General features: G+C 39.2%; 1 protein-coding gene across 4 annotated transcripts in view; it reads right to left on the bottom strand.

Annotated features, from left to right (window-relative positions):
* Positions 1 to 552: 552 nt before the first annotated feature.
* The window catches only part of CNTLN (centlein), a 494,856-nt gene continuing 472,170 nt past the window's right edge, over positions 553 to 23,238 (bottom strand). For 3 of the 4 annotated variants that reach the window (XM_073552475.1, XM_073552476.1, XM_073552477.1), the window contains exons 27-28: positions 2,191 to 2,381; positions 553 to 936 (exon numbers count right to left, since the gene is read on the bottom strand). In XM_073552475.1, coding sequence (XP_073408576.1) covers positions 915 to 936; positions 2,191 to 2,381 — 213 coding nt within the window. In that variant the 3' untranslated portion in view covers positions 553 to 914. The remainder of the gene's footprint in view (positions 937 to 2,190; positions 2,382 to 23,238) is intronic. The other variant, XM_073552478.1, reaches the window with a different exon arrangement.

Here is a 23,238-nt window from a genome sequence, read left to right as displayed (position 1 = left end):
TATGTCGTATCTCTATAACCTCATAGGATTTCTTATTACCCTGAATTTTTATATTTAGAGTGAGACTTATGATTGCATACTATAAAACTTAGTGGCGTCTTATAACGGCAAGGTTAGATTGATTCCTATTTAGGATTATTATAATATTGGTCTTGTTGCCTTATTCCATGAATTGTACAGGAATATTATGATTATTAACAGAAGGATTATTTATCCGTGTTCATGGTCTGTGCATTTTTCCCCGTTGGGGTATGTTATGAGTAAGGTATTATGTAGTCTGTAATTTTTATTAAAATTGGAATATTTTTGATATTCAATAAAATAATATTTTTTATATATATGGTGTGTTGGTTCGCTTCTTTTGGGGATAATTAGTGAATTCTTTTTTACCCCTAAGTGTACTAATATAGATTTAGCAGCAATTTGCCCATCCGTCTGGAATAAGTCAGGACAACCAACCAACTTTCATCTAATCTGCTACTAGAAAGAAAAAGGTTCACATTGTTCATTACTGGCCGTGTACTCTACTGACGTGAACAGAAAGAAAAACAATCAAAAAACAAGAAACTTTACTTTTTCGTTGCACATCAAGATAAAAAAATGGAAAAATAAAAACTAGTATAAATAGTTTATAAAATAGACATTTAAAGCATGTGAAAGATAGAATATACAGAAACAAATTGAATGTATGGGACATCCGCTGTGTGAATCACAGATGTCCAGGACAGAAATGGCATAAATAATGGCAGATACAGCACTATCACGTCAGAGTAGTCCTCTTTTATTCTGGGTGAATCTTCTTGTGCGTTCATCACTTCATTTTAGCAACGTTCACCTGGATTCCTTCACTTTTAGTGCCATATATTCTTCTATCAGTCTGTTTTTCTCACTAAGTTTAGTTCTGACAGAGTCGATTAGAGAAGAGGCAAAGGGAACCTGTAACAGTAGAAACAAGAAAAGCGATTAGTCTGAAGATGCTTCAGCTCAAACACAGCCAAAAACATGGTCGGCGCTCATAGCAAGTCAGCAATTCTGCTACATACAGGCAACCTGATCATCGGCTGTATGTAACAGAGCTGATCGGGTTATGGCAACTTCTTGTCTCCCATGGACCAAAAGAAAAAAAAAATATATAAAAAAAAAATAAAACTGCAAATCACCCCCCTTTCGCCCCCATTCAAAATAAAATAAAAAAAAATTCAAACATACACATATTTGGTATCGCTGAGTTCAGAATTGCCTGATCAATAAAAAAAAGAATTAACCCGATCGCTAAACGGCGTAACAAGAAAAAAAGTCAAAACGCCAAAATTAATTTTTTTTTGGTTGGCGCAACATTGCATTAAAGTGCAATAACGGGCGATCAAAAGTTTGTATTTGCACCAAAATAAGAAAAAAAAAGCCCTCACTCAACCCGATATCACAAAAAATGGAGAAGCTATGGGTATTGGAAAAAGGTGCAATTTTTTTTTTTTTAACAAAGTTTGGAATTTTTTTTTCACCACTTGGATATAAAAGAACCTAGACATGTTTGGTGTCTATGAACTCGTAATGACCTGGAGAATCATAATGGAAGGTCAGTTTTAGCATTTAGTGAACATAGCAAAAAAGCAAAACAAAAAAACATTTTGGAATTTCACTTTTTTTTGCAATTTCACCGCACTTGGAATTTTTTCCCGTTTTCCAGTACATGATATGTTAGAACCAATGGTGTCACTCAAAAGTACAACTTGTCCCACAAAAAACAAGCCCCCACGTGGCCATATTGACAGAAAAATATAAAAGCTATGGCTCTGGGAAGAAGGGGAGCAAAAAGGAAAATACCTCCGGTCATGAAGATGTTAAAGATTTTACCACAAATTGAGAATTAAAGAACAATCTAGGAGAAAGAAGCAGATTTCTCTGATAACATATATTACAAAGTTGCTTATTTTCATGTGTACGATTGATTTATTAAATAAAAATTAAAATGACGCTTACTCTAACTGTACTTTGCACCGTATAAAATCTCTGAATGTTCTTGAAACGAATCAACATATTCTCCTCTCATCCATTCTCCACCTATCACTTTATTTACAGCAAAGAATATTGTGCTGTATCGTAAAAATTATCTTAAAGAAGCACGCCCATCAAAGTTTTTATCCTCTTAATATATTGCAGCCATCATATTATATAGCACTGTGTACTTACAATTGCTCATTTTGCCTTTCTACCCAGCTAATTCTTCTCTTTTCCATTAGGTCTATGATAGACCTGGGCAAAGTGCGGCCTGCGGGCCACATTTGGCCCTCTGGCTGTCTCGGTCCGGGCCGCAGACCTGGACAGCTGTGGGGCTGGAAACCTGAGGTCCGTCGGTCGCACCGTGTCCGCTCGCTGTCTCCCTAGGTGAAGAAAGCATTGTTGGAATAGGGGTCTCCGGCCACTTCCTCCACCAATCAGCGTGTGAAACAGCTGACGAGATGTCATTTCATTGCGTCAGCTGTGTATCGCCGGAGAGTCAGTGCATCGGAGACGGCAACAGAAGCAGGGAGCCTGGGAACCATACCGAGGTGAGTATGTGGTGTGTTTTTTTCATGTGTATGAACATGGTGATTCTAAGGGGGTGAACATGGGGATTCAATGGAAGTGGACATGGGGATTCTATGGAGGTGAACATGGGGATTCTATGGGGGTGAACATGGAGATTCTATGGGGGTGAACATGGGGATTCTATGGGGTGAACATAGGGATTCTATGGAGGTGAACATGGGGATTCTATGGAGGTGAACATGGGGATTCTATGGAGGTGAACATGGGGATTTTATGGGGGTGAACATGGGGATTCTATGGGGGTGGACATGGGGATTCTATGGGGGTGATGTACAGCACATGGGGATTCTATGGGGGTGACATGCAGCACATTGGGATTCTATGGGGGTGACATGCAGCACATGGGGAGGCTATAGGGGTTACATGCTGCACATGGGGAGGCTATAGGAAGGCTGTATACTGTCATGCAGTACATGGGAAGGCTGTGTGGGGCTCATGCAGTATATAGGGGGGCCGTGTGGGGCTCATGCAATATATGGGGAGATTGTGTGGGGCTCAATCAGTATATGGGGAGGCTGTGGGGGCCTCATGCATTATATGGGAGGCTGTGTGGGGCCTCATTCATGTGGAGAGACTGTAGGGCTCATGCTGTATATAAGAAGGCTGTGTGGGGCTCATTAACAAAAAATACTCATGAAAGCAAGCAGCATTTAAGAAAAAATCAGTGAGAATATATATATGGTTATAATAATTAAATTAATGCTGACGTGATGGCTGGACCTAAATGTGGACTGGTCGCTAGGCAAAGGACAAAGGAGAAGGTTTGAAAACAGAGAGACGATAAATGAGTCCATCGTATGTGGAAAAATATATAGCTTTATTGAACAAATTAGACAAATGGTGGACAAAAGAGGTGCAACCATGAATACAATCGCACAGCTGAAAAAGGGGGCACAGACACGTAGAAGCCAAAGATTCCCGCAATATAGGCATCATAACAACAATATCAAACAATAGAGTAAAATAGCGGGAGAGTCTGCCATAAATCAATGTATATGGTTGCGCTTAAAACATGCATTAGGTAAAACAATTGACCATGGTTGTCATAAATATTAGGTAATATATATATATATATATATATATACCTGAAGCAACCCACAGTTGGTAGCAATTGTCAAATATAGGGAGCAGCAATGCATATAAGGCACACAAGTGTGGAAAAACGCATAACAAGAGATAGAATGCTAGATAGCTATCAAAAAGAAGATACCAAATGTATACAGAATTACCTCCAGTGAGTGGCAGAGTAATGCTTCCTGGGTCTGTGCGTCTACCCCGACGCGACTTTCAGATTCTTATCCTTCGTCAGTGGGAATGCTATCTTGCCACCAGTATTTGTTGCATTCATCTTTCCTTCAACTTTGACCAAGTTTCCTGTGCCTTTGTAGCTCACACATCCCCCAAAAAAATCAATGATCCACCTCCGTGCTTTACTGTAGGAATGGTGTTCCTTTTGCTGACCTCTCTACAAACGTAATGTTTATGGTTGTGGCCAAAAAGTTCAACACTCCAAATAACCTTGTTCCAGAAATGTTGAGGCTTGTTTCTGACTTGTTTTGTGTATTGTAGGCAAGATACTTTGTGGCATTTATGCAGTAATGACTTTCTTCTGGTGCCTCGACCATGCAGCCCATTTTTCTTCAAGTGTCTCCTTATTTTGCATCTTGAAACAGCCACACAACTAGTTTTCAGAGACTTCAGTATTTCAGCTGATGTTATTTGTGGGTTTTTCTTTGCAACCCGAGCAATTTTCCTGGCAGTTGTGGACAAAATTTGTTGGTCTACCTGACCGTGGTTTTGTTTTCGGAGAGCCCCTGACTTTCCATTTGTTAATCACAGTTTGAACGCAGCTGACTGGCATTATCATTCCTTGGATATTTTTTTGTATCCCTTTCCTGTTTTATACAGTTCAACTACCTTTTCCCGTAGATCCATTGACAATTCTTTTGCTTTCCCCATGACTCTCAATCCAGAAACGTCAGTGGCTGGATGAAAGATGCAAGAGTCTATCTGGATTCCAGAAACTCAGTCAGCTTTTATGCACGCAGTGATTACAAGCAAATAGTTTACAGGTGAGGATGTCACCTTTAGTAGTCATTGAAACCCATTTGTGTCAACTTCTGTGCATGTTATCAGGCAAAAATCACCATGGTATGTGAACTTTTGATCAGGGTCATTTGGATGTTTTGGGTTGTTATTATGATTTTAAAAAAAAAGAGAAAACACAATTTAACAATAAGTGGCTTCACCCAACCACTATCCATGAGTGGAGAGAAAGTTTTGGTGTTATCACTAATATTTTCTGAAAAAAGGCCAAGAAGCAAAAATTCTGCCGGGTTATGTACAACTGTATGTTGACGGAGAATAAAAAGGTTATGGCTTTTCGAAGGGGAGGAAGAAAAGAAAATGAAAAAACAGAAAATAGCCCTGTTGTCAGGAAGGGGTAAAAGGGATTATGCTTTGTGCTAATCCCTAGCCATGTAGATTTCTGCTGCTTAACCTGAAGCAATGCATGTAAATTTGACAAGCGATTATACGGGAGGTGACTTTCTTTCCTTGTGTGGACCCTCACTTATCTCTCCAAACCACTAGGCTCAATAGTAACTCTAAGGGTCCGTACACCGCTCTGTGAGGGAATGTACAGACCCACTGTCTTTCTACTGAAACTGTACATCATCCTGTGTACACAACTCATGCAGGGGCTGCAGACATCAGAGCAGCGTTTTGAGAGATCAATGGGGCTCCCCCGACCTGGATCCCCCCAATCAGCACCTGTAGTTTTTCTATAAAAATATTTGTAATATTACAAATCCAGTAAGTTGTATCTTCTTTCTTAGCCTGGGTTCATAGTATATCATAACATGTGGAAGCTGCATCCAAAATCTATATAGGGAAATAAATTCCAAGTGTGGGGTGATAAAAAAAACCCCCAAAATATTGCTTTTGAGTTTTCTTTTTCCGAACTTCATATTGTATAAAAATAAAAAAATGACCTAGCAATATGATTTTCCATGTCACGATTGGAAGTATATCATACTTTTATTGAATAAAAAAGTCAAAGTCAAAACCTCGTGTTTGGTAAGAATTAAAAATAAAAAATAATAATTCTGGAGTTTCGATTTTTTTTTCTTCTTAATGGTGTTTAACGTACGATTTATATAATGTTATTTTTTGATAAATCATACTTTTTTTTTTACACATAAAAGTGTTTATTTTTAACATTGCTTTTAAATTTTACTCTTGTAGGGGATAAAGAAGGTAACTTAAACATATCTACTATATATATGTTTAATATATTAATTTTGTTTTAACTTTTTCCTTTTTCAATTTTTACTCTCCATAGGAGACATGGTCCGGTGATTGTGTATAAATATATATTTATCTGCATGTTATACTGCAGCATTGCAGAACATCGTAAAGTTACGGTTCCCCTATGAAACTCACTCTTTATCAGAGGGAGTAGACAGCCGTGCAGAAGCAGAAGTCCTCTATTAGCATTTGGGAAGTCTTGGCTATCTCAGTTAGTTATGGGTTCCCAGATTATGGTGCGGTGTATTGTTGGAATTAAGGGGTTCACGGTAAGAATCTCTGCTGTCGAATACAAGAATAAAGGATTCCAGTCTACAATATTTCGCACTTGTGTGCTGTAATGTCCGCTTACCAGAAGGTGGTAGTGGTGGATAACCGAAACACAAGAAATTTAAGCTACGTCTGATGTTCACAGCAAAATGACTACCGGTATTTCAAAATATCCAAGTCTTTTCTGTTACTATAGAAATTAACCTAATGATAAGGAATCTATGAATACAGTTATAATATCCGTTTTCGACAGGACGAGTTTCTGTTTTTTCTGGTTACTTTTCCCCCTCTTCCTTTTCTAAGAATGAGAACTTTTTTTCCTGTTGATTTTTTTGCATTCTTGGATTCATTTTACCTTATAATGTACTAACAATCATAAAAAATTAACACCTGGGTGAAAACGTGAAAAACAATGGCAGATTTGTTTTTTTCAAGTATTGTATTTCCAACATTGATTGTGTGGTAAAAATGGCCTGGAGATGTGATTCCTCAGGTCTTGTATAGCTTTACTTACGATTTTAGCAGTAAACATTTGGAACTTTTAGTTTGTGTCATTATCATCTGAGACCCGTAATTCTTCTCTGTCTATGGAGCTGCATGAGGGCTTTATTTTTTAAGAGGTGGTTTTATTAGTAGCATTTTGATGTATATACGACGCATTTAGAACTTTTTATTGGGGGAGGTGCGGCCATTGAAAAACCGCAAATCTGACATTTTTATTTATGTTTGGCATGGTTTAACTAGGAAAAAGGAATGCATTTAAACTGTTATATGTTATTTTTTTTTTTATATATTTTTCAAACCTTATTTATTTTGGCTTTTCTTACACTTCTTTTGTAGTATGTGCATTTGATCACTTATACTATATACCACAATAATACAGTACTGCCACATATTGTTAAATTCAGCACAAAGTGGGCCTTCCTCAGGGACCCCTCCGCCACGGTGACCCAGTGGATCTCAACGGTCTCATTGCGGGAGTGGCCAATGAGAGCTGGTGCATTAGCCCACTTGCAATTATACTATTTACTGTGATAAGTCAATGACATTGGCATCTAATTTCGTAAAGAGCAGTGATCAAGGCAAGCTCTGGTGTTGCAGTTACATTCGGATGCCGGCTGGGTAGCACAACTGGCACCTGCAGGATCTGGAGATTAGCCCACCCCATACACAAGCACCCTTACTATGATGTACACTTACTTTAGGGTGTACCATGGGGGTCAAGAAGACTTGTATAATTTCATAGATTAAATTATGTACTTTAGGGCAACACATTGGGGCTTAGTAATCAATGTAACTATGGCGGTTTTATAAATTGCATTGAAGACAGAATACCACGTGTATCAATCCACTAAAAAAATATTAGTGTCAAAGATGTGTCACTTATTTACTTAAATATTACACTATACATTATTTATGCACAGGATTACACGGTGGTAAGCTGTGTTGGTACAGCTTGGTAAGTACATAGTATTTTACAATCAGTATGTGGTATGTACAGTGGTGCTTGAACATTTATGAATAGTGATGAGTGAGTATGCTCGTTGCTTGGGTTTTTCCGAGCATGCTCGGGTGTCCTCCGAGTATTTTGGCGTGCTCGGAGATTTAGTTTGTCGTCTCAGCTGCATGATTTGCAGCTGCTGGACAGGCTCAATACATGTGAGGAATGCCTGTTTGTTAGGGAATTCCCACATGTATTCAGGCTGTCCAGCAGTCGCAAATCATGCAGCTGAGGCAACGAAAACAATCTCCGAGCACGCGAAAATACTCGGAGGACACCCGAGCATGCTCAGGAAAACCAGAGCAACGAGTATACTTGCTCATCAATATTTAAAATAATGTGTGCAAAACTGTAAAGCGCTGCGGAAGAGGATAGCTCTATATAAAAAAAAATAAAGATTATTATTATTTGTGAACAATTTCGAATTTTCTATTTCTATTATTTTTGCATAAATTTGACAAAAAATGAGTCAAAGATATTAGACTGAGGTTTTAATTGAGAAAAAATGATTCACTCTCAAATTTGTATAAGGCATATGTATAAAAACTTTTAGGAATAGCTCATAATTTGAAGGTGAAATTAGAGTCTGGTGTTTTCAGTCAATGGGATGACAATCAGGTGTGAGTGGGCAACCTATTTTACTTAAAAAAAAAAAAAAATAGGGATGTATCAAAATCTGAGCTTCAAATCACATTTGTTGGAGTGTATAAAGGCATGAACAAAGAAGATTTCTGAGGACCTCAGAAGAGTTGTTGATGCTCATTAGGTTGGAAAAGTTTACAAAGTTTTGACTCCGCCAATCCATACAGCAAGGCAAAAGAATGGTTAAAGAAGAATAAAGTAGTCTTGACCTCAAATCTACAGAAATGTTGTGTGCGGACCTGAAGTAAGCAGTTCATTGAAGAAAGTCCACCAACACAACAGGGTTTAATCTGTTTTGAGGGGAGAAATGGACTAAAGTTCCTCCAAGCCGAAGTGCAGGACTAATCAACAATTACTGTAACCGTTTAGATGCAGTAATTGCTGCATAGGGAAGGGGTCAAAACCAGATGTTGTAAGCAAAGGTTCACATCATTTTATCATTCAAAGACATGTGATACAGGATCATTTCCCATAATAATAATTAAAAAAGCCCCAAAAATCTAATATTTTTATCTCATTTGTTTACTTTGGTTCTGTTTCGTTTTAGAAGCTGTGTGAAAGTCTGATGTAGTTTTAAGTCAAATTATTACAGAAATATTGAAAATTATGAAGGATTCACAAACTTACAAGCATCACTATAGCTCTTGCTACACCAACATTTTAATATGCCCCACTGAGTGTCATTGCATTGTGGTTTGCATCAAAATATTGTTCACAAGCGTTTTTTTTCTTCATGCTCTCACTCGATTAAATCGCTATCATCAAAATTAAAGGTAACCCGTCATAAGATTCATAAAGTCCAAACCACAGGCAACATGAAATACTGAAAGTCCTAGAGCCCATGTCCGTCGGGCTGGTCCCCTCCCAGTTAGGAACTGATTGACCGGTCTCTCCTTATTTGTGACTCGCCTATAAAACTAGGTTTACCCTGAATGCCGCAGTATTTCTGAGTAAAGCATAGTTCTATGTAATGAAAGAGAAATTTTATCTCAAATCTGGCAAAAAGAAATGTTCTGTAACCATTGCCAAGTTGTATTAGCTACCGGTTACTTTTTTTGTTGATACAGTATAACGAATATATATATATATATTTATATACACTGTATACACAAGTATATACATAATATATATATATATACACTCACTGGCCACTTTATTAGGTACACCTGTCCAACTGTGTGTTAAGACTTAATTTCTAATCAGCCAATCACATGGCGGCAACTCAGTGCATTTAGGCATGTAGACATGGTCAAGACAATCTCCTGCAGTTCAAACCGAGCATCAGTATGGGGAAGAAAGGTGATTTGAGTGCCTTTGAACGTGGCATGATTGTTGGTGCCAGAAGGGCTGGTCTGAGAATTTCAGAAACTGCTGATCTACTGGGATTTTCACGCACAACCATCTCTAGGGTTTACAGAGAATGGTCCGAAAAAGAAAAAAAATCCAGTGAGCGGCAGTTCTGTGGCCGGAAATGCCATGTTGATGCCAGAGGTCAGAGGAGAATGGGCAGACTTGTTCGAGCTGATAGAAAGGCAACAGTGACTCAAATTGCCACCCGTTACAACCAAGGTAGGCAGAAGAGCATCTCTGAACGCACAGTGCGTCGAACTTTGAGGCAGATGGGCTACAGCAGCAGAAGACCACACTGGGTACCACTCCTCTCAGCTAAGAACAGGAAACTGAGGCTACAATTTGCACAAGCTCATCGAAATTGGACAGTAGAAGATTGGAAAAACGTTGCCTGGTCTGATGAGTCTCGATTTCTGCTGCGACATTCGGATGGTAGGGTCAGAATTTGGCGTAAACAACATGAAAGCATGGATCCATCCTGCCTTGTATCAACGGTTCAGGCTGGTGGTGGTGGTGTCATGGTGTGGGGAATTTTTTCTGGGCACTCTTTGGGCCCCTTGGTACCAATTGAGCATCGTTGCAACGCCACAGCCTACCTGAGTATTGTTGCTGACCATGTCCATCCCTTTATGACCACAATGTACCCAACATCTGATGGCTACTTTCAGCAGGATAATGCGCCATGTCATAAAGCTCGAATCATCTCAGATTGGTTTCTTGAACATGACAATGAGTTCACTGTACTCAAATGGCCTCCTCAGTCACCAGATCTCAATCCAATAGAGCATCTTTGGGATGTGGTGGAACGGGAGATTCGCATCAGGGATGTGCAGCCGACAAATCTGCGCCAACTGTGTGATGCCATCATGTCAATATGGTCCAAAATCTCTGAGGAATGCTTCCAGCACCTTGTTGAATCTCTGCCACGAAGAATTGAGGCAGTTCTGAAGGCAAAAGGGGGTCCAACCCCTTACTAGCATGGTGTACCTAATAAAGTGGCCAGTGAGTGTATATATATACACACACACACATACAAATTTGCAGGAGAGACCACCGAAAGTTAAAAATGATAAGAGAATAAGAAATGGCGCATTCAATGAGAGCTGCTGGTTTGGTGGTAATTTAATGAAAATATAAGGGCTTGTTTTGCATAAGCAGCAGTTTTCATATAGATTATTATTAATACTATAGACTGCCGTACCGAAAAAAGTGGAGCAGGGCACACAGGAGATCAGGAGAAATCCCTGCCAGGCCGCCTGCTTCTCATCTGCAGATTATAGACTGCTGCTCATGAGAGGAAGGGCAGGCTGATAGGCTCGCTGTAAAGCTTCTGGGAATATGAAATGCCCCCAATAGTCCCATTTTATTTTTGTTTCTTACAATGAAAGTAATTCTGACGATGATGATAATATTGGGAAATTGCTGTTTCTGCAAAGCGTAATTAGAAATAATGAACTTTTTTTTTTTTTAAGTGAACTGGGCATCAGCACTGATATACTAACTAGACAGACCCACAGGTTTAAGTTTGTAATGTAGCAATGTGTATACGCCCAGAATTTGTAACTACGGAGTGTGAATAGCGTAAAGATTGTACTGTGACCAAGAATCAAACGTTTTCTTTTTAGTAGAAATTTAAGAAGAAAATAAATCTGGGCATCAAATGTCATTTTATAAAGTTTTCATTACATTGAGTAGAAAGTGTAGTGAGTTTTGCACATCGCTATGTTCACACATGTTCTTTTTCAGCAGCCCAAACTTGGCCTTCTAGTAGTAAAAAATGCTGCATTCAAAACGCAGGTTTTGCCCCATCTTCAGCAAAAATGCAGCAAAAAAAATGCTGCAAAGATGCAACAAAACCTGATTGCTGCAAATTTTTTGCCCTTTCCTCGTTGCTTTCTATGGGTGGGAATATGAGACGGAAACGCCGAAAGAATTGATGCGCTTAAGAGTTAAAAAAAAAAAAAAAAAACAGCAGTTCTCAAATTCGGTTAGGATAAAAATATAACAAGCGGGTACATGACATTTCACACCGCTATTGGTGGTACTGTAAATGCAGCTTCTTTTCTGCAGAAAAAAATGCTGCGTGTGAACATACCCTTAAATTCGGGAAACACCCAACTTTCTGAACCAGTTGGATTGCGGCTTCTACAGCAACGTTGGACAAAAAGATGACATATATATACTGTATATATATATATATATATATATATATATATATATACACATATATAAATAATCCCATCTTTTTGTCCAACGTTGCAGTAGAATATATGTGTGATCTAAGGTAGTGGGTTTTATATATGCAGTATATACCGACTACCTAACATCACATGCACGCATCACACACATGACCTCGATATATATGATGCAGGCAATAGTTAACTGAAGAGTAAAGGTGGAGGAGAGGCTTTCCCTGCTGCACCGCTGTCTGATAACTGCTCGCTAGTGTTCCCATCCAGCCGCATTCTGGAGTGCACATTTAGAATATTAATCGTTGGATACGGACAGCTCAGCACATAAAACAAATGCAGAAAAAAATTCTAATTAAAGGAGAAATAAACCTCTTCAATTAAAGAGTTCACATTTCAAGTACTATGTGATCCCCCCTCCCCAAAATAAATCTTAATGGAAGGTAACAATAAATGAACTAATGGTTCACTGAAGGTTACAGACTCCCTGCAGTTAAGCTGTAAAGAGCAATTACTGATTAGTAAATGGTAACGTCCCACTCCCCAGTTTTTATTTCACCCTAAACCATAAGACAGGGCTGTAAAAAAAAAAAAAAAAAAATAAGTCTTTAAAACATTATTGTTGTCACCAAGGAATAAAATGAGCTTGAAAATGATCTAAAGGGATATGATGCAGTTCATTATGTTAAACAGCATCGGCAGTGGTTCATAAAGACTGCTCTATTAAATTTACCTCCAGTCAATAATTAGGAGTCCACAAATAAACGCAGGCAATTAAATCAATACTACTGGACAATTACCTTCCATAGACCTCATTCAGAAAGACGCTGGATTTCATGTAGCTGCATTAAATGGTCTAGAGCAACAACCAACATTCTCACGCTTCTCGTTAGCAGAGGTATAGAAATCCGACGTACGCTCCCATCTATAGAGGATGTATAGCCAACGCCAAGAGGAAAATTACAGCTAATATCACCAGTGCAAAGTAAACCAATAACATGAAACAAAAACGAAAAGTCATCATCAGCACCAGAGCGACACTAAAATAGGAGGATTTTATATTCAGATTTACATTTTCACGTTTCCGGTTTCATACTAACATTAGTTTAATAGGTTCTATAAATGTGCTACAGGACACATGACATGGAGCTGCAGACAGTGGTTCAATGATCGATTTTACCATATTTATATGGTTAGTTGTTTTTTTTTAATAACCGAAATCTGGGTTTGAATGACAGTCTAACAGTACACGTCCGTGAATTATATAGTAGCGCTATAAGTACAGAAGACGGACATGGTGGTGACATGGCGCCCTGTCCCAGGCTGATACTGTAAGATGATAACTGCACATAGTTACATTTAATTGAAAAGCGCACATTCACAGGATCCTATAATGGAAAATTCAATTGTAGACAAACAGGGAAAATGTTGAGTAAGCCGCGGCAGGCAATGTACAAGGATTCGAGCGTGCTGCTCATCCACACCATGTAGCTCTAATGATAGACGATCAGCTTCATGACATCAGCTGCCTAATTTTCCCCTCTAAATAGCCGCATGTATCATGGATACATATCAAATATTTCAATAGCTTTCACACTATGTGGGATTATTTCACAGACAGAGAAAACTTACATGAAACAGAAGAAAAGTTTTGAGAATTCTTGTAAACGATGTCAAAAAACAAAAGCAAATCTATGTCTTGAGAAGCAGGGCTCTCACCTGCCAATAAACTGCCCTTGATCACTTGCAAGAGGGGATCCTCCCAGCTGACTAGATGTGTGGAGAAAAAGAGATACTTGAAAGGCAAGAAAAAGTATCACACAGGTCACAGCAGCAGTCTCCGCGAAACCCTCCGGGACGTCAACTAGTCTCGGCCTTGTCATCCTCTATGCAGCTTTCCACTCTGCCCAGAAAATGTCGATAGGAAAATGTTTGAGGGGCCTCTGGTGGAAATTTTTTCATTCTTTCTGCATCGACAGGATGCCAAATCAATATTTAGTTCCCACTAACAAGCTGCTTGAGGTCTCAGTAGAAAATATTGCAGAGAGTGCGGGAAGACACAGTAATAAACAGCTGTCTGACTGTGAGGAAAACATGAATTGACTGGAAGCAGGTCCATAGTAAAAGGTCACTGAAACCCATGAACTCTTCAGGTGTCCCCATCAACTACTGACTTTAAAGAAAAATCTGCTCTGGAGAAGAGGGGGGAGAACTGATCCTTGGTCTTAGCATGTGCACAGACAGATAATTTAATTAGTCAATTTGCTAGGATGTTTCTTGCCTTTCCCCTCCATTTTATTTTGTTAACTCTTTGCAGCACCACTACAACACAATCACACATCTGTGATCCCAATAGGATGTAGAGAATATGTCCACTAAACAATGCAATAGTTTCCTTTGACATTAATCACATATTCTCTTCGGTTTATATTTATTTTCGAAAAGTTGGACAAGCAGCCTAATAATTTCTGTTGTTGGTCTTAGTAGGTTTGTCCAGAAAAATCATTGTATGAGCTGCTGTCATGAGGAAAAAAAGATATAGGCATAAAGGAGGAGGTGGGTGCGTAGAAGTGTGGTTTGTTTCACTAAGGGACATACAGGTGCATCTAACAAAATTACAATATCATCAAAAAGTTAATAATAATAATCTTTATTTAAGTTAATTTATTTCAGTTCCTCAATTCAAAAAGTGAAACTTTATTTCTCTCTTTTTATGTTTATCAGGTTTCCATTTGTGGATTATGGCGGATTCCCAAGACTATTTCGGACCTGCATGAATGTTTTACAAAAATAAACTGATGAACCACGGAAAGTGGCTGGGAGTGTTTTTTCAAATAAAAAGTATTTTATTTCTGTTAATGCTGATGATTATTGCTTACAGCCAATGAAAACCCAAAAGTCATTATCTCAGTAAATTAGAATAATTATCATAAAACACCTGCAAAGGCTTCCTAAGCGTTTAAAACGGTCCCTTAGTCTGTTTCAGTAGGCTCCATAATTATGGGGAAGACTGGTGACTTGGCAGATGTTCAGAAGGCAGTCACTGACAAACTCCACAAGGAGGGTAAGCCACAAAAGGTCACTGCTAAAGAAGCTGGCTGTTCACAGAGTGCTGTATCAAAGCATATTAAAGGGGTTGTCCGGGCTTTTCACATAATCTCTGTACATATCTGGGCTGCAGAATTATGACAATAAGTAATTTACTTTCTGTCAATAGTTTGCACGGTTTTCTAGATATTCTGAACAGAACATCCAAGGGGGGGTGTGTTATGGCATTGAAATGAGAACTAGTCGTAACCACCTACTTCATGTGGATGCTGCTGTGTGAAGACATCAGTGACACAGAGCTGTCTCATTCACACAGCAGAGGCTTTGTCACAGAACAGATTACATCAGTGACTGCCATCCCCTGTGCAGATTAGAAGCTGCAGACACCCATCACTGGCCATCACACAGTCTCTTCTCACTGCTGCCAGCAGCCTGGGACAGTGAGGGAAGGAATTACTGATAATGAGTTACTGTATGTATTGTAATCATGGAGTGGCCCAGAATACAGGACAATTTTCACTCCTCCTCACTACTTTCACTTTCCATAGATAACTGTTCAGTGTGTGTCTGGGGGAGGAGCAGCTCTCTGCACTGAGGCTGCTGGAGGGGAAGAATTCCTTACTGTGTGATGAGGGCTGCTTCATGTGGACGGGGAGGGCCTGTAGCTATGGAGGGTGGGGTTGTTGCTATAGAGGGCATGTTTGTAGTAGAGTAGGAGGTTACGACTAGTTCTCATTTCAATGCCATAACACCCCCCCATTGGACGTTCTGTTCAGAATATCTAGAAAACTGTGCAAACTAGTGACAGAAAGTAAATTACTTATTGTCATAATTCTGCAGCCCAGATATGTACTGAGATTATGTGAAAAGCCCGGACAACCCCTTTAATGGAAAGTTGAGGGGAAGGAAAAAGTGTGGAAGAACACAACCAACTGGGATAACCAAAGCCTTGAAAGGATTTTTAAAAAAAGGCCATTCAAAAATTTAGGGGAGATTCACAAGGAGTGGACTGCTGCTGGAATCACTGCTTCAAGAGCAACCACACTCAGACGAATCCAGGACATGGGCTACAAGTGTCCTTGTGTCAATCCACTCATGACCAGTAGACAACGCCAGAAGCATCTTACATGGGCCATGGAGAAAAAGAACTGGACTGTTGCTCAGTGGTCCAAGGTGTTGTTTTAAAATGAAAGTGAATTTTGCATTTCATTTGGAAATCAAGGTCCCAGAGTCTGGAGGAAGAGTGGAGAGGCACACAATCCAAGCTGTTTGAGGTCTAGTGTGAAGTTTCCTCAATCAGTGATGGTTTGGGCAGCAAATGTCATCTGCTGGTGTAGGCCCACTGTGTTTTATCGAGATCAAAGTCAGCGCAGCCGCTTACCAGGAATTTTAGAGCACTTCATGCTTCCATCTGCCGTCAAGCTTTTTGGAGATGTAAATTTCATTCTCCAGCAGGATTTGGCAACTGTCCACACTGTCAAAAGTACCAATACCTGGTTTAAAAACAACAGTATCACTGTGCTTGATTGGCCAGCAAACTCTCCTGACCTTAACCCCATAAAGAATCTATGGGGTATTGTCAAGAGGAAAATGAGACACCAGACCCAACAATGCAGACAAGCTGAAGGCTGCTATCAAAGCAACCTGGGCTTCCATAACAACTCAGCAGTGCCACAGGCTGATCACCTCCATGCCACGCCGCATTGATGCAGTAATTGATGCAAAAGGAGCCCCGGCCAAGTATTGAATGCATTTACTGGACATACATTACAGTAGGCCAATATTTCGGATTTTAAAATTTATTTTTCAAGCTGGTGTTATAAAGTATTCAATTTTACTGGCATAATGACTTTTGGGTTTTCATTGGCTGTAAGCCATAATCATCAACATTAACAGAAATAAACACTTGAAATACATCACTCTGCTTGTAATGACTCTATATAATATGAGTTTCACTTTTTGCATTGAAGAACTGAAATAAATTAACTTTTTGATGATATTCTAATTTTGTGAGAAGCACCTGTATTTATAACATATACATGTATAATATAACATCATCGATCAGCGTCGGACTGGCCCACCGGGGAACCGGAGGATTCTCCGGTGGGCCCTGGCATCTGGTGGGCCCTGGCACCTGCAGGCATACAGGGCCAGCAGTTGCCTAGGGCCCCCGCTGCTCCAGGGGCCCCCAGCCAGTGGTGTGTCACACACCATGCAGCTGCTATGGGGGCCCGTGCCAGCGGAGCAGCAGCGGGTGTCAGGAGGCAGGAGCCCCTGTCCCCGCTGCTAAAGAGAAATGAATATTCACTGCGAAGCAGTGAATATCATTTCAGGTCTCCACCCCCAGAGGCCCCGCCCCCAGCCCAGTAAGCCGCTCTGCATCTGTAAATCAGGGCCGGCGCCGCCCTCAGGCCCCTCTGCTCCTGACTCACAGCCAGTGCGCGATGACGTCACTACATCGCGCACCCGCTGTGTGTCTGGCAGAGGGGGCAGCTCCTGACACTGAAGCCGGGATCAGCGTGGGAGCGAGGAGGAGAGGTGAGTATTGTGTTTTGTTTTTTTTTTTTATATCTCTCTCGCTCTCTCTATCTGTCTCTCTCTATCTATCTATCTCTATTTCTCAATATATCTCTCTCTCTATCTCTCTTATATCTATCTATCTTTCTATCTCTATCTATTATCTATATCTATCTATTATCTATATCTATCTCTATCGCTCTATCTTTCTATCTCTACATCTATCTCTATATCTATCTATCTATCTCTATATCTTTCTATATATATCTCTATATCTATCTATCTCTATATCTATCTATCTTACTCTATCTATCTCTATATCTATTATCTCTATATTTATTATCTATCTAGCTACCATCTATATCTATCTATCTTTATCTATATATATCTCTATCTAATATCTATATCTATCTATCTCTATACCTATCTATTCGTTATCTATCTCTATATCTTTTCTCTGTATCTATCTATCTCTATATCTCTCTATCTCTATATCTATCTTTATATCTATATATCTATCTCTATCTATCTCTATATCTATCTCTATTTCTCTCTATATCTATCTCTATAGCTATCTATCTATATATCTATCTATCTCTATATCTATCTCTCTATCTCTCTTTCTATCTCTATATCTATATATCTTTATCTATCTCTATATCTTTTCTCTGTATCTATCTCTCTATATCTATCTATCTCTATATATATCTATTATCTCTATATCTATTTCTCTCTATATCTCTCTCTATATCTATCTATCTATTTATCTCTATATCGATCTCTCTGTATATCTATCTATCTTTCTATCTCTATATATATCTATCTTTCTCAATCTATCTATCTATTTATCTCTATCTATTATCTATATCTATCTCTATCTATCGCTCTATCTCTATATCTATCTTTCTATCTCTACATCTATCTCTATATCTATCTTTCTATCTATATCTATCTATTATGTCTATCTAGCTATCTCTATTATCTATATCTACCTATCTCTATATCTTTCTATCTTACTCTATCTCTATATCTATCTGTTATCTCTATATTTATTATCTATCTTTATCTATCTATCTCTATCTATTATCTATATCTATCTCTCTATCTATTTATCGATCTCTGTATCTATCTCTCTCTATATCTATCTCTCTATCTACCGCTCTCTCTATCTCTATCTATCTTTATATCTATATCTATCTATCTCTATATCTATTATCTCTATATCTATCTACCTATCTATCTCTATATCTATCTATCTATATATATATATATATATATCTGTTTCTCTCTATATCTATCTCTATATCTCTCTCTATAGCTATCTATATATTATCTCTATATCTATCTATATATTATCTCTATATCTATCTCTATATCTATCTATCTATCTATCTCTATATCCATATCTATCTCTATCTATCTCTATATCTATCTTTCTATCTAACACTATATCTCTATATCTATCTCTATATCTCATTATCTATCAATCTCTATCTCTCTCTTTATCTATCTATCTATTGATCTATCCATCTATCTCTATATCTATCTCTATATCTATTATATCTATCTATTATCTCTATTATCTATATCTATCTATCCATCCATCTATCTAGCTATCTCTATCTATCTCTATATCTCTCTATATCTATCTTTCTAACTCTATATCTATCTATCTCTATACATATCTCTATATCTAGCTATTATCTCTATATCTATCTCTATATCTATCTTTCTATATCTATCTGTCTCTATATCTATCTCTATATCTATCTATCTATCTATCTCTATATCTATTATCTCTATATCTATCTCTATATATCTCTATATCTATTTTTATTTATAGCCATCTATCTATATATATTTATCTCTATATCTATCTATATATGTCTATATTATTATTATTATTATATCTCTATCTATTATCTATCTCTATCTATTATCTATCTCTATCTATATATCTCTATATCTTTCTATCTATAGCTATCTATCTCTATATCTATCTATTATCTATCTATCTCTATATCTATCTACCTATCTATCTACCTATCTATATTTCTTTCTATATCTATCTTTATATCTATCTCTATCTATCTCTATGAATCTTTCTATCTATATCTATCCATTATCTACTATCTATCTCTATATCTATCTATTTCTACATCTATCTTTCTATCTATTTCTATCTAACTCTATATCTATATATCTAAATAGCATTATACCCTATGAGGGGGTGCATTATTCCCTATGAGGGGGCAGCATTATACCCTATGAGGAGGCAGCATTATACCCTATGAGGAGGCAGCATTATACCCTATGAGGAGGGCAGCATTATTCCCTATGAGGGGATGCATTATTCCCTATGAGGGGGGCAGTATTATACCCTATGAGGAGGCAGCATTATACCCTATGAGGGGGTGCATTATTCCCTATGAGGGGGGCAGTATTATACCCTATGAGGGGGGCAGTATTATACCCTATGAGGGGGGGCAGTATTATACCCTATGAGGGGGGCAGCATTATACCCAATGAGGGGGCAGCATTATACCCTATGAGGGGGCAGCATTATTCCCTATGAGGGGATGCATTATTCCCTATGAGGGGGGCAGTATTATACCCTATGAGGAGGCAGCATTATACCCTATGAGGGGGTGCATTATTCCCTATGAGGGGGGCAGTATTATACCCTATGAGGGGGGCAGTATTATACCCTATGAGGGGGTGCATTATACCCTATGAGGGGATGCATTATTCCCTATGAGGGGGGCAGTATTATACCCTATGAGGAGGCAGTATTATACCCTATGAGGGGGGCAGCATTATACCCTATGAGGGGGCAGCATTATACCCTATGAGGGGGGCAGTATTATACCCTATGAGGAGGCAGCATTATACCCTATGAGGGGGTGCATTATTCCCTATGAGGGGGGCAGTATTATACCCTATGAGGGGGCAGCATTATACCCTATGAGGAGGCAGCATTATACCCTATGAGGAGGGCAGCATTATTCCCTATGAGGGGGTGCATTATACCCTATGAGGGGGTGCATTATACCCTATGAGGGGGGCAGTATTATACCCTATGAGGGGGCAGCATTATTCCCTATGAGGGGATGCATTATTCCCTATGAGGGGGGCAGTATTATACCCTATGAGGAGGCAGCATTATACCCTATGAGGGGGTGCATTATTCCCTATGAGGGGGGCAGTATTATACCCTATGAGGGGGCAGCATTATTCCCTATGAGGGGGTGCATTATTCCCTATGAGGGGGGCAGTATTATACCCTATGAGGGGGGCAGTATTATACCCTATGAGGGGGCAGCATTATTCCCTATGAGGGGATGCATTATTCCCTATGAGGGGGTGCATTATACCCTATGAGGGGGTGCATTATTCCCTATGAGGGGGTGCATTATTCCCTATGAGGGGGGCAGTATTATACCCTATGAGGGGGGCAGTATTATATTCTATGAGATGGCTGCATTATATTCTATGAGATGGCTGCATTATACTATGTGAGGGGGCTGCTTTATATTCTATGAGGGGGCTACCCCAACTCCTGCTACATAATTAAGACATGTACAACCTTATATTATACCCGGATATTAGCGTGTTTTACCGCATAATTGGTGGTCTAGTATTTAACTCTATGCAGCTACATAGTGGGCCCCAAGAATGATTTTCTCTGGTGGGCCCAAGGTGTTCCAGTCCGACGCTGTCATCGATGATCGCATCACAATGCAGGGAGTGGCTGGCGGCTCTCCTGACCAGAACATGACAGCTTGTTATTCTGTATGGCTGTCACGCTCGAGTCAGGAGAGCCGTCGGCCAGTCCGTGCATTGCAATGCAAATCTTAATGTTATATGGCCGTCTGACTGCGCTCTTAACGTGCTAATCACAAGATTGAGACAGAGACTCATTGCCAGACAAAGTAAAAATAATCCCAAAATATTCTTTAACTACATAAATAGTAAGAAACTAAAAAAATGATAGTGTTGGCCCCCTTAAAAATAGTCTGGGTGAAATGGTGGATGAGGATGAGGAAAAAGCCAATATGCTAAATGACGTTTTTTCAACAGTGTTTACACAAGAAAATCCCATGACGGATAACATGATCAGGGATAAAAATTCTCTGTTAAATGTCACCTGCTTAACCCAGCAGGAAGTACGGCGGCGTCTAAAAATCACTAAAATTGACAAATCCCCGGGCCCGGATGGGATACACCCCCCGAGTACTGCAGGAATTAAGCACAGTCATAGATAGACCATTATTTTTAATCTTTAAAGATTCCATAATAACAGGGTCTGTACCACAGGACTGGCGTATAGCAAATGTGGTGCCAATATTCAAAAAGGGGACAAAAACTGAACTTGGAAATTATAGGCCAGTAAGTTTAACCTCAACTGTGGGTAAAATCCTGGAGGGTTTTCTAAGAGATACTATACTGGAGTATCTGGAGAAGAATAACCTCATGACCCAATATCAACATGGGTTTACAAGGGACCGTTCCTGTCAGACTAATCTGATAAGCTTTTATGAAGAGGTAAGTTCCGGACTGGACCAAGGGAATGCAGTGGATGTGGTGTACATGGACTTTTCAAAATCTTTTGATACGGTGCCACACAAAAGGTTGATACATAAAATGAGAACAATGGGGATAGGGGAAAATATGTGTAGGTGGGTTAAGAGCTGGCTCAGGGATAGGAAACAAAGGGTGGTTATTAATGGAGCACAATCAGACTGGGTCACGGATAGCAGTGGGGTACCACAGGGGTCAGTTTTGGGCCCGCTTCTTTTTAACATATTTATTAATGACCTTGTAGGGGGCATAGAGAGTAGAATTTCAATATTTGCAGATGACACTAAACTCTGCAGGGTAATCAATACAGAGGAGGACAATTTTATATTACAGGAGGATTTATGTAAACTAGAAGCTTGGGCTGATAAATGGCAAATGAGCTTTAATGGGGATAAATGTAAGGTCATGCACTTGGGTAGAACGAACAAGATGTATAATTATGTGCTTAATTGTAAAACACTGGGCAAAACAGTCACTGAAAAAGACCTGGGTGTATGGGTGGACGACAAACTCACATTTAGCGGCCAGTGTCAGGCAGCTGCTGCAAAGGCAAATAAAATAATGGGATGCATTAAAAGAGGCATAGATGCTCATGAGGAGAACATAATTTTACCTCTATATAAGTCACTAGTGCGACCACACTTAGAATACTGTGTACAGTTCTGGTCTCCGGTGTATAAGAAAGACATAGCTGAACTGGAGCGGGTGCAGAGAAGAGCGACCAAGGTTATTAGGGAACTAGGGGGTCTGCAATACCAAGACAGGTTATTACATTTGGGGTTATTTAGTTTGGAGAATCGAAGGCTTAGGGGTGATCTTATTACAATGTATAAATATATGCGGGGACAATACCAAGAGCTTTCTAATGATCTTTTTACTCTTAGACCTGTGACGGGGACAAGGGGGCATCCTCTACGTCTGGAGGAAAGAAGGTTTAAGCATACTCACAGACGCGGATTCTTTACTGTAAGAGCAGTGAGACTATGGAACTCTCTGCCATATGATGTTGTAATGAGTGATTCCCTACTAAAATTTAAGAAGGGACTGGATGCCTTTCTTGAAAAGTATAATATTACAGGGTATATACACTAGTTTCCTTAATATTGCGTTGATCCAGGGAGCAAGTCTGATTGCCGTATGTTGAGTCAGGAAGGAATTTTTTTCCCCAATGTGAGGCTTACTTGTTGCCACATGGGTTTTTTTTGCCTTCCTCTGGATCAACATGTTAGGGCAAGTTAGGAT

This window comes from Dendrobates tinctorius, unplaced genomic scaffold, assembly GCF_039654945.1.
Source record: "Dendrobates tinctorius isolate UK_male_01 unplaced genomic scaffold, ASM3965494v1 ptg000191l, whole genome shotgun sequence".
Classification (NCBI taxonomy): domain Eukaryota; kingdom Metazoa; phylum Chordata; class Amphibia; order Anura; family Dendrobatidae; genus Dendrobates; species Dendrobates tinctorius.
This window is presented reverse-complemented; position numbering and strand designations above follow the sequence as displayed.